At 43.1% G+C, this 13,176-nt stretch overlaps 1 protein-coding gene across 1 annotated transcript in view; it reads right to left on the reverse strand.

Moving 5' to 3' along the window:
- The window catches only part of TrpA1 (Transient receptor potential cation channel A1), a 61,612-nt gene that overhangs the window by 14,412 nt on the left and 34,024 nt on the right, over positions 1 to 13,176 (reverse strand). Inside the window, exons 10-15 of the mRNA XM_037417138.2 lie at positions 9,980 to 10,094; positions 4,489 to 4,658; positions 3,204 to 3,288; positions 1,709 to 1,768; positions 1,533 to 1,619; positions 1,387 to 1,457 (exon numbers count right to left, since the gene is read on the reverse strand). Coding sequence (XP_037273035.2) covers positions 1,387 to 1,457; positions 1,533 to 1,619; positions 1,709 to 1,768; positions 3,204 to 3,288; positions 4,489 to 4,658; positions 9,980 to 10,094 — 588 coding nt within the window. The remainder of the gene's footprint in view (positions 1 to 1,386; positions 1,458 to 1,532; positions 1,620 to 1,708; positions 1,769 to 3,203; positions 3,289 to 4,488; positions 4,659 to 9,979; positions 10,095 to 13,176) is intronic.

Below are 13,176 nucleotides of genomic sequence, written 5' to 3' on the forward strand. Positions count from 1 at the left end.
ACGAGTGACTCTTTAGTTTCCCTTCCAAGCCATTCAGGCCATGAACTGACGATAGATTCGGGGAATATTTAGAAAAATCATCCTAAAAAAAAACAGAAGTGATGGCCCGGGTTCAAGTTTTAGGAGATATATACATGGGATATTAAAGCATATGTTTACATAACCAAACAGCTATATATATATATATATATATATATATATATATATATATATATACAAGCAAGCAGCTGGGATTGTTCGAGCACCTGACGGAGCATATCTACACGACATGTTACTTACTAAATAGCAATAGCAACATCTGAGCACTGGTGAAGACGAAGCCAAGGAAGAGACACTGGAAACATGGGCGATTTTCCTTTCTCCACTCTAATGAAGACTGTTGTGTAACAATAATAAGTCTTTTAACACATACATTCTGAATGGTTGGGCGAACTAAACGCTGCTCTCTGGTAATAATGAAGTCCAAGAAGATTGCATTTTGTTTTTTTTTCTTATTTTCTTTCTATCCCTATGGGTTTTCTTGCTCTGTTTATATTTTAATATAACTTCATTCATAAGCATTCTTGTAGCACTCATAGAAAAGCTACGCTTTCTTGGCCAATCCCCAGAGTGGGTACGTGCCCTATTTTAGAAAAATAAAATGAAATCAAATTGTGTCTCTTGCTTGTTTCATAATTTTTCCCAGTGCTCGGATACTGCGTTTTAAAAATGCGCCGACAAGCCCACGTCGCTATTCTTGCCATTCTACCAGCCTTCGAGACCAACTGCAGCATTCAGACGAAACTTAACATTAACCTATGGACTACAGCGAAACTAATAGAAAAAAAAACAAAGCTTGTAGGCCGAGAACAGGAACGAAACGAACATGATAGCTTTCATTCATTGCTACCGTGTACTCTTCCCACATCGTAAAAGTTTTGCTGTTTTCTTTCGTTATGCCACACCAACTGAGCCAACATCGTTCACGAAATATACCGGTCCCCAGAATACATAAAATACAAAGAGCGCGTGTTACTACCAGACACGTTAGTCAGACTTTAGCGTTGCCTCCAACTTTTTTTCTAGCACATCATATTAGCACACGTTCGCCAATTGTTGGAATGATGCGAGCTGTTGTCATTTGTTGGGGGCGAGGATTAATTACGTTCGGTCCGTCGGTCGAAAACTTGCAACGACTAATTCTGGAGCAACGACTAATTCTGGACACATTCAGCTAAAAGATTTTTTAAGGCCTAGAGGGGTTGTAACAAACAATAACTAATTACGCAATTGTTCTGCATTTAGACAAGGTCTGCTAACACATATTAGTGGCAAGGCTTGGAGAGTACTGGAGCGGCTAGAAATTCCAATGCCTAAAATACATCCATGTTTTTGATGAATACTTACCATTTGGTCTCTAAATACTTGACACAGAGAGGGTGAGATAAGAGTTCTTCGCGCCCGTATCTAACCATAATCTGTTTGAAAAAAATTGTGATTAGGCAATAGATTATTAAACAAAACATTCGATGAGAGCCGTGGCTTGTACTCACGTTCATCACAGGCAGCGGTTGATCAGTTTCAGGTACGATATCCCCAACTCCCTCAGTGTTCTGAAGGGCTTGAAAGCTATGTTTTACCTATAAGAAAAGGCCAGGTTATGTTGTGAAACTTCTTAAAAAACAGAACAAATGCAGTGGTGTGAAAAAAGGTAAATGTTTGCACTTGCATAATAAGATGTGGAATCATGACTGTATTTGGATTTCGTTATCCCCCGGTCCAAGACAGCCTGCAGAGTTTAAAAAAAATCGTGTTAGAGAAGCATATTCAAGGTGGCTCCACTTCGTCAAAACGTTTTTAGTAGTCCCTTAGAGACCGTGTATCTCTTCGTTTCTTATGAAGCAGCATAAAAAAGGACACACTCACGCACACATAAATTTATGCAAACACAAGCGCTCTAAAACCCTCTTATTATATTATTTGAAATGCCTCTAGGGTCAGTACCTCAGATCAGATAATTGTGAGGAAGCACAGGAGAACAAGATTGAAACAACAGCATTTTCTGAACAGACAAGCCATCCTGAACTGCTGGTTAGACGACTATTCAAAGTAAAATAGATAAATTTTGCAATAGTTTGAACCTTACACTCAGACTCTGTTTTCCTCGCTTCTTAGTAGTAGTAGTAGTAGTAGTAGTAGTACTTTATTTACAGTAAGCCGGATACAGAGCTCACTGCAGGGGCAAAGGGCTAAAGGCGATCAGCCTGACAAACTAATACTGCCTAAACATACTTCAGTGGGCCAGTATTAGGCATAATAATGCCTAATACTGGCCCACTGAAGTTTGTTTTAACGTCTGAATCAAGGGCTCCCTAAAAACGCCAGGCCTGCGTGGTAGGCGCAGCCCAGTCACAGCGAAAGCTAGAAGAGCGGCCTTTCAGGGCCTTTTAAAACACTGATTGGGTAACTTTTGCAAGTACACTTGCTTGGTACCCACTAGGGCATTAATAATAAACTTTTCAGTAGTAGGCCAGCATTTGACATGCTATTTTTCGTCATTCTTCTGAGAAGCGTGGTAGCCGCTAAACACTCGCAAGAAATTTTGTGCGAATTGTCCATGCAGTGGCTGACGATGGTGAGGAATTATGGCTGTTGTGGGTATGCGCCATAGTTAATAGAGAAACAAGAACAAGCTTTTGTAATGGGTTGGAGCATTGGACGGCCCACTCGTTATGCTAATCGCATTGTGCGACGACTGGTTGTTCTTTCGCTGTTTTAAAATGCTTTATAAGTCATATTGACACGATTGCTTTCCCGACACTAAGCCTGCCTAAGGCAACTTTAACAAGAAGTCACAAGCACCGGTGTAACTCAGTGGTAGAATACTGAACAGTGGGGTGCAGACCATGGTCCGAACCCCACTGTGTCATTGGTGCTAGGTCATGCATGCCTAAGGCAAGTTTGACAACAAATTACAAGCGCCGGTGTAACTCGTTGGTAGAGTATTGGGCGTGCACTCATCGGACCCGGGTTCAATCAAGCCTCACTGTGTCATTGGTGCAAGGTTTTTTTTTTTCTAATTTCGCGCGATGTGGTTACAGACGCCGCCGGTGGCGACGGCGGACAACATGCAACTGCGCGTGACCCAAAATTGATATCATAACAGCTTTCGGTGTAAAAAGTTAGTTAGTAGGGTCGTTAGAAGCATTAGAAAATCGGCTCACCATCATAACTTCTGGCATGACTGCCGTAAGTCCTTCTACTAGGCACGTGTACCGCTTTGTTCGGCAGCTCATTACTTCTTCACTCCTAAGGAAGAAAAAGCAATGGGGCATAAATAGGATGGCAGATATTGCATTGAGAGAGAAAGAGAGATAAATGTAATTAAAGAAGGGAGAGATGTTTGCAGATGATTGAACATAGATGGTTTACTAACCTGTGTTAGAAAAATGATAACAAAAGATAAAAAAGTGTGGAGGAAAAAAAAGTTAGATAAGGGTGGAGGTAAGCGAATACAATCGCACAAAGAAGACACCAAGAAGTGTCATAACCGATCAAGTTGCACTGACTCCAGTGGACCGACTAATACCTAAATATGTTGATCATATAATACACAGCTTATTGACTCATTATGCTAAATTGAGCTCCTAACAGAATGGCTAAGACTCCTAACGTTGCCGAAATGTTTTATCATACTACGCTTCAAACAATATGACTGATTTCTGAGCTAGTCTTCTGTAAAATTAATACGTTAGGTGCTGGTCGTTTCCGCAACATATTCGAGACTTTAAATCAAAGGTTTTCTTCCAAAGATTGCAATGTCGAAATGTTTGTTGCTCAAATGCAAAACAAGTTTATTCATGTTATTGCGTACGTAATGCTGTGAAGTCATTTCTACAATGTATTTTTTTTTCTTCTGATCGGTGAAATTGAAGTTGACATAAGCTAAAATGTTTTTCAAGTCTAGTGCAAGACAACTGTCATGCTCTGCTGCTATAAGCAGCCATCTAAATTGTACAAAAGAGTCAGTTTTCAAAGTAGTGTTACTAACACAGTCTAGTTTATTGTCTTTTTTTTGAGAACTCTACAGCATTTTACATAACTACAGAGCAAGCCAGAACCATCTGGAGTGCTGTAGGACACTGACAGTGTAATGTTCTACGTTTTTTTGCCGTCTCACGTGTGATTTTGTGCTCACTCGACCATCGCGGGTGTAATCCTGGCATCGGGGATCGCATTTCCCCCAGGAACAATGCTCAAGGACCATGTGTTGTGAGATGTCAGCATGTGTTAAAAAACACCGGATAGTCTAAATATCCGGAGCCTACTACTACGGCGTGTCTCATATACATTATCGTAGTTTTATTAGGATAAACCTACGCATTATTGTGGTAATTGTGCTTTGCACGTCTTCAAACAACGAATCCACAGATCAGTCTATCTCGACAGTTTCTCCCTTCCTTCAACTATGATGCAAAGTACTCTCACCCACGCAACGAGTTGACCTACCTGGACGGATGCGTTACCATTACCATGGCAACCTCGCTGTGCTTGTAGTGAAGCGCGTAGTCTATGGGCGTGAAGTCCTGCTCGTTGTGCGAAATCTTGCAGCTGAGGCTGAGCAGAAGGGACGCTGTGTTTGCCTTGTTGTGCATGGCAGCCAGATGCAAGGCTGTGTTCTGAACGAGAGAAAACGAGAACTGATGTGGGAGAAAAAAACACGGTTTTCTATGCATTCGCCGAAGTGAACTCGAATGCTGAAACCATCCTAATATTTTCTTCTCCAAAGAAGGCTGTGGAAGCGCTACTGCGCTTACTGCGTTCAAGTGGCCTTTCAGAACGACTTTGATCTGCACGTCCTGCATGTGGGTTCATGTGTGTGTATGTGTATATTTTAGCATTTTCTATCTATCTCTGTCTGTATTTTGTAGAATCCCCTTTTCCCCACCCCTACGCAGGGTAGAAACCGGTTACATTTACTAGGTTAAGCTCCCAGTGTTTTCATTTCATCCATCTCTCTCTTCATCGCAATGGATGCGTTGATTCTCGCTTCCTACTTTCCGAAAACTTTCTGCCGGTCACCTGGTTTTGCACAGCATTCGTGATCGACGCACCTTGTATCACGCAACAATCTTACGTGTTGCAGTCATCATGTGCCGTTATGATGACAAAATTTTCAATATATAATTGTGTGATGACAGTTTTTCGCATATATTTTGTTGATGCCGCCGACGCGGGATGCCAACGCCATTGGTTCACTTTCGCCTTTGATGAGGCATTCAGAACTTTAGCCTTAAAGCATTACATATTGTTACGATGTCTGGTCTTCTTTTGTGCACAGAATGTCTCACTTCTGCTGTGCTCCCTACACAGCTATATTTTAGGGACAAGAAACCAAAGGGTTTCAGCAGCGCTAAGTGTACAACGACCGCATACCCGAAGCGTGCCGAAGGAATACAACGAAACTGTCAGCATTTACAAGTGATGTTCGGCACTCCTTGGAGAATTCAAAGTGACGCCCTCATTCCAAAACAGAGAGTGCTTGTGGCAACGCTTACTTTTTACGTTGTTTCAGACCCTCAACACGCACTACACTTCTTCCTAATTAAAACTTCGGTCTGCTTAACGCGAGAAATTGAATTGCTCTGATCTCGTAAAGCAACTTTCAGCGCCCAAGGTGACTCAAAGGTTGATTTAATTAAACGCAGGGAAGTTTGGGGATGAAATCATATTTATTCTTTGTGTTGTAATAACCTTTCCTGCGTATTTCTCCCTAGTGTGCATTGGAAACGAAAGTTTAACAATCCCCGCAATATTGTCTAAAATTCTCATCGAAATGTTTCACATGTTCTCTGAAAATGCAGCTCACAGCACTGCATATTTTTTATCTTATAGATTATCTACCATCCAGTGATTTATTCGTTAAGGAAAGTGCCCCTATGCTCTTTGGCGCAACTGTGCTGAAAATAAAAGTTTCTTATATCTGGGCGTTCAAATGGCCTGTTCAATACATCCAGGAATAAAGGCTATTCAGAGAGTAACGCATGAGATGAAATTGCTCAAGCACTCACTGCCCAATATATTGTAAAATATAATAAAAATCTGTGGTCTTGATTCTTGACCGTGCTGAAACTGAAACTTTCCTATTTCCATCAACTCATGTGGGTCATAGTGGTGCTGGTGTTATCTTTCTTACCCCCCCTCCCCCCCCCCCCCCCCAGAAAAAAAGAGACACGAACTAAGACTATAGTTGCACTGACCTCGTCTATGTCATTCGAGTGGTTGGTCGTATGAACCGGAAATGAAGTTACATGAACTGGAATCGTAGATATATAGGCTGTCGTTGATGTTCGAGGTGATTATGCGGTACTTAACAAACAATAAACGTTCTTGTGGTCCAATAGTTGCCGTGGCAAATAATCGCAATAACGCAAATAAATCTGAACAGAACAGAACAACAGTCGCAGCGTAAAATACGCATACGTATACAATGAATAGATAGTTAATTTGGCATGTACAGTAAATTCTGCATTTTTATATATGTACCTATGTTACGAACGTATACCGACTGGCCGCCGTCCAGGGATGTACATGTCTTGAGATACTTCTGTAGCCATGTATTTTGTGACTGCCCATTATACGTGACACAAAGGCAGATGCTAACTTCAACGCTGGCAGGCATCGGACGAGCACGACATAGTGAAAGTTCGCATTTTGTCAGGAATATGGGAGCAAAGTTTGTCAAAAAACTGCTACACATGCTGTTCCATATTTTCTCAAAAGCACTTGACTGGATACTGAAATGTATGGTACTGTAATAGGCGCACCACCTCGATCATCACCTTTCATCCCTATTTATTTCCCCCTTCCCTTATTCCCTGTGCGGATTAACAGACTGGAGCACACTAGCTCAAGCTGAACGCCTTGTCTTCTAATATATTCTCACTCTCTCTCTCCCTTTTTCTGAATAAAGTACGACGATGGCGACTATAATGAAAAAGGGTAACATTAAAATGCCTCACTAAACCGGAAACCATCGGCACCAGCAAGAATGATTGTAAAAGTCACTTGATTGGAGACCACGGCTTTATTACTTAACCACGTTACGCAATCGTAGCGTCCATATGACGTCACATTATGATGTCATCAGACGACATCGCCACTCGGTCAAGAGCGAGTAGGTCACGGAGGTAGTGCAAAACGAGGCGAACTTTTTATTTCATTTTATTACCTCCAAAACCCCATAGGAAGTGTAACGTATGGTGTAGATGTAGAGGAATTGTACAAAATGGTAACCACATATGTTATTTGCGAGACTGGTAATGAGTTACACTTTTAAAGAATAAAGTCGGACAGGTGCTGGCGGCAATGCCGTGTTCCACACAGATTATGACCGTGGAAAGAAGGAGGCAGAAAATCTCTTGGTGTGGCTGCGCGGACGAGTGACTTGTAAGGCATGACCGGCGCGATGAGATATGCGGGCTGCTGTGGTGATAAAGTCCGGACGGCCACGTGAGCTGTAATAGAACTTCTGGGATAGAACTAGGGTGGCAATGCGACGGTGAAGTGCAATAGCTGGCCAACATTGTTCTTCTTTCAATGATGAAACACTGTCCTGGTACAAGTAAGATAAATGAGTAAATCGTATGGCACGGTTCTGCAGGTCGTCAAGGGGATTTCCTAGATAAGCCTGACGTGGGCTGCAAATTACGAACCTTGCAGTCCTCTGATCACGGTCGCAGAAACTTTTCTGGCATCTGGCCGGCAAAAGAAGGGGTGGGGGGGAGAATAAATACATTTACAGAGAAAAAAATGAATATGTGTATGGGACCTTGTTGAGGTGAGTTTTGTTATCCAGAGAGACAGTTTTCTATTAGGCACTTACGGGGAGCCCGTGGGAATGTACGCGCACTTCTAGCACTGTGACATACGTCAAAAATTATTACGCAAGCTTTTCACCCATTAGTCATCCCACTGGCCACCAGCTGTCACCGTTAAACACGCGTGACGTTAATTCAGTTTTGCAGGGACGTACAAAACAGTTTTGACAAACTGGCGCTGCAAACACCTCGTGGAGCTCTGCGGTTTTCTTTGTCCGAGCCGCGTCGCGCTGAACGCGGGCAAGGCCAGCGTGCGCCACCGCCGACAACTTCAGCACCGGGGGTGCCTAAATGAATTCTAATGTTCGCACGAGTGAACATAACGCAGCGCCATCCGCAACGTGCCTCGCCTCGCTTGAAAGCTGTATGTGCGATTAGTAGGCGCGTTCGGTGTCGTCTGACGCCATTTGTCGTCGCTTTTTGCGTTCGTTTTCCCAGTAGCGTACGTCGCAGGTCTCCTGTAGGAAAACTTGCGAGCCGTAATTTCTGTTCCGTTCGCGATGCCATGTGCTATCGCTGGTGTTTCGTCGGTGCAGTGGGCAGCAAATATGCGAGTTCTTTTCTCATTAGTTTGTGGCACCAGGCGGCACTACGACGTCAAGAGAGAGTACCTGCTAGGTGAATGTTTTCGTTCTACATTCAATGCAGCCTTCTTTATATAATTCTGTAATTGAATTGCCTGTATATTAGACAACCGCCTCACATTCTGGCGTCATGTCATTTCGCGAGCCAAGCACAGATAAAAACAAACAAACAAAAGAACTCGTAGTTGAGCCATCGAGAGAGAAAAAAAGATGTGCAGCGGAGGCTATTCTATTTCTTGAATACCTTATATGCTTCAAGTGTGTTATGCGAAGGACGCCGCTGTAGTTGCACACAATTTAAGTTAAAATGAAAATTCATGGACGATTACGGTATTGCCAACTGTGAATTGTGAGTGCGGCCACACCGACTGTGTTAGAAGTTTTGCCTATCCGAAGTTGCAGCAATGTAACATTCGTTGCGTGCTGCCAAGAAACTGTCAGCATTTGAGTCAGCATTCGAGTGGTACGCGCATCACTCTGTGTATTGCAGGCGCTACGACAACGTTACGACAGCCCCGTTACGAAAACCGAAGGCAGCTGCAGTTCCCTTGCCAGCCCAGATTGCGCACGACACGAGATCCGACTTAGGGGCTAGTGCGAGTAGCGGAGGATGAAAACTAGGTAGAGGCTTGTGACATTGACAGACTACGCGTTCGCTCTCTTTCATCCTAGTTCTGTCTAAAGGTTACGCCACTGATGTCACTGGCGACGCTGCTCCACGTGGGAACGGGCGCCTAAGAACTTCGATTTAAAATGGAGCTTTAGCGCACTGTGTGTCATGGCTTCTTTTGCGCCTACGGCCTATATGCGCTGGCACCTTCGCCTGCGTGTATTGCATATAGTGTCAAACAATTCTAGTAACCTAATAGAAAAAAAGGAACAACATAAGTTTAACGAGTACTTTTCCGATGACTTTTCGAATGAAGTTGATGAAGAGAGAGAGAGGATAAAATGAGGGAAAGGCAGGGAGGTTAACCAGAAATTCAAGTGTCAAGTTTGCTACCGTGCACTAAAGGAAATGATAATGGAGAAGAAAGATGGGAAAGAAAACTGAGAGCGAAATAAACGCGTCAAAAAGGAAAACAAAGTGAGCTTGGGTGTTAAAGCCTATTCAATAGGTCACTACCACGCAAGAAGTTCAATAAGGCCTTCCCTGACTTCTTGTACGAAGACAGATCATGTCGCCTTTCAAGCACTGACTGTTCTGAAAAGAGTCTGTCGTCAAGGCATTCTATAACGAGATGACACAAAAGTGTGACGACGATTTATCCTGGTTAGTATTACCTTAACATAACGTTATTGTTAGCAGCAAACCTCGTCGTGTTAGTGTTAACTAAATTTTCATAGTCAATAAAAGTGGTAAAAAGTTTATTCGATAATACTTTTGCAGAAACATATTCAAATTGAATCCATATAGGTTGTCAACAATTAAGAAGTTATTGCAGAGAAGATGGTGAGTGGTGTTGCTGCGCAACGTGGCAATATGTACATGCATAGGCAACAGCAATCACGCGTCGACAACATGACAACACTCACCCCATCCCGATCGCTCTGATCCAGCAAGTGGGAGTGCACTGCCAGTAGCTGCTCCATGGTGTGTGTGAAGCCATTGGTGACTGCGTAGTGAAGCGGAGTCCTGCCTTTGTGGTCCCTGAAATATGTTGAAAAGAAAGAAAACAAACGCGATACATATCAACAACAGCTGTTCAAACTAGACAACACATCGTGACAATATTATCTGTGAGCTTCACATTTTTGGCTTGGTTAACTCAGTCGGCATTTTATTCGTGCCACTGGCTTAGTCAGTGAGTGGCCACCCTTACGCCCAATTTTTTTTTAAATATTCAATTTTGAAAGGCTATGTGAAGATATAAACACACAAAAAAACTTCTGCATCAACAGACATAGTATGTCTCAAACAACCATCCCCTTGCCACCTCAATCAAAATTTTTGGCTACGCTGCTGGTTTTTCGAGCTGCATCATGTTGGAATAAATAATTAGTTTCTATTGTTGCCCCTTGTATCAAAGTAGAAGCAAGCGGGTGCCGGAACTGTGTTCCTCTTATTGCTTGGTCTCTTCTTAATATTATGGACGTTTACAGTGAGACGTCAGACAGCCTTTGTGTTTACAACCAATAATTGATTATTGATATGTGTAGTGTAACCTCCCAAAACCACCATACGAATATGCGAGATGCCGTAGTGGAGGGCTCCGGAAATTTCGGCCACCTGGTGTTCTTTACGTGCGCCCATATCTGAGCACACAGGCCTACAAAATTTTCGCCTCCATCGAGAAATGCAGCCACCACAGCCGGGATACGATCCCGCGATCTGCGGGTCAGTAGCCGAGTACCCTAGCCACTAGACCACCGCGGAGCGGCGTTTACACCCAATAAACCACCGTTAAAGTATGCAGAACACCACCCTGACATCGTGTGTATGCTGCAGCTTTTGGTTGGGTGAACTAAATTCACTGTGTTAACAACAACAACAACAACAACAACAACAACAACAACAACAACAACAACAACAACAACAACAACAACAACAACAACAACAACAACAACAACAACAACAACAACAACAACAACAACAACAACAACAACAACAACAACAACAATAAAATAATAATAATAATAATAATAATAATAATAATAATAAATTCATTAAGAGTAATAGTAATAGTACCATATCCATCTATAGACTTTGTCTCTGCAAGGTACATTGTTTCCACATTCTCACATTGCACCTGCCACATAGAACTGCAATATGAACTTGAGAGCCAACAGTTGTAAACATATAGCGTTCATTCTGCTTATTCCACGACCTGATACATAGAGTAGTACTAGCAGTGAACCGAGAACCAGTGTCTTTGGTGAATTAAATGATGTCCCCCTATAGGCGACACGATAAATAAGAGCATATTTTTACGAATGCTTATTCGTTTTCAATCGGAATGGCCAGCAGGCTGACATGTGACAACTGTGGCTGCGCAGAGATTTTCTCCCATCTTCTCTGCGAGTGTCCTCGCTTCAGTGTGCCAAGAAAAGAACTGTCGAAAGTTTTAGATAGACTAGACAATCGCCAATTGTCGGAAGAAAGGGTATTAGGACACTGGCCGAGACCGTCCTGTGCACGCAAGGCATTGAGAGCGTTGTTGCGCTTTCTGCGGGCAAGTGGTCTTAAAGACAGAGTGTAAGCAGCGTCGCGGATCGTCTGATGACCTTCTCTCTCCTTTTTTTTCCCTTCAACGTCTCGTTTTTCTCATCTTTTATCGCCCTTACCCCCTTCCCCAATACAGGGTAGCCAGCCGGTCTGAGAAATGGCTAACCTCCCTGTCCTTCCTCTTTCAACCCTCCTCCTCCTCCTCCTCCTCCCCAGCATGTTTTCGCGGAAAGCTAATAATTTCAGGCTGAGACTACAGAGTGCATTGCTAATGGGTGAGAAGGTTTGTTCTCCGTTTGTTTTCGCTGGGAGAGGGAGAGAGAAAGGAGGGACGGAACGGTATGTAGCCCACACAATGAGCTTTCTATGTTTAGAAGCAGACGCTGTGTGAAGGACAGGTTGCCTAGCAACGGACATTTTTTTGCCCGATAAGCTTATTGACCCTTTCACGGTTTATACGCGGCTTTGGAAGATAATTCCTCGCTATTCATATCCGTATGTGGAGGAAATTGCTTTATGTTTGCACCCGCGTTTAGAGCAGCCACACGTAAGGTCAACGCCAGCCATCGAATGTCGGAGGTGCCTTCAGAAAAACGGAATGTTTTGCTACGTCACAGTTACGTCCCAGTGAGCACTGGCTGCGAGGCTGCCATAACAGAATTCTAGACAAGGGCCTAGGGCATCATCGCTATCGCTAGTTGAGATGACTGTTTTGTCTATAGACTAAAGTGAATGCTTCCTGATTATATATATATATCCTCAGAAGTGTCGCTTCGAAGTCTGCTTAATTGGGCGTATCTTGACAACAGAGAGGTTTGGGCTTTTGTTTGGGCTTTTGTTTAGCCAGTAAACTATACTGAATTAGTAATACGTGAGGTTTTACGTGCCAGAAATGCGAATACATTATCAGAGACGTCGTAGTGAGGGGTTAAAAAAATTTTGACCATCTAGGTTTCTTTGACGTGCACCGACATGACGCAGCACATGGGCTTCTCGAACTTCGCCTACCTCGAATTGACCCCATTGGACCGAATTGACCCTGCGACCTTCGGTTCAACTGCCGAGCGTCGTAATCACTTAATAAAATATGTCGTAGGGCTAGTTGGGTCATACTGTGGAAAAGGTAGGGACGCAACTCAAGACGCTGTTTCCTGTCTTGCTAATTTCTTTCCCTTGGGCAATGCCTTCGCCTTTCACACCCTAAACACTTTACCACCACTACGAATCAGGTTATAATATCATACAGCATATTAAAGACAGACCTAGTGGTTCAGCACTCGCAATAGGAATGCAAGCCTGAAATTCCTGAGCTATGTGCGTTTTGGCGCCCATGAAAAGAATGTTAGCGTGGCCTGGCCTTCAGCTATCTTCCTACGCCACATATCTATGTTGCTCATTGTATTAGAGACGATGCTTTAACTTAGAACACGTGATAAAAGAAGTGAGGCCTAATGTGCCTGAATATTGCACACATCATCACGCCTTCTATGACTGTCGGTTTGGTTCTGTTCTGGTACTATTTGGTTTCTGCGTAGAGATTCAAGCATACAGCACTACAGCTACTCCA

This window comes from Rhipicephalus microplus, chromosome 9 (assembly GCF_043290135.1).
Source record: "Rhipicephalus microplus isolate Deutch F79 chromosome 9, USDA_Rmic, whole genome shotgun sequence".
Classification (NCBI taxonomy): Eukaryota; Metazoa; Arthropoda; class Arachnida; order Ixodida; family Ixodidae; genus Rhipicephalus; species Rhipicephalus microplus.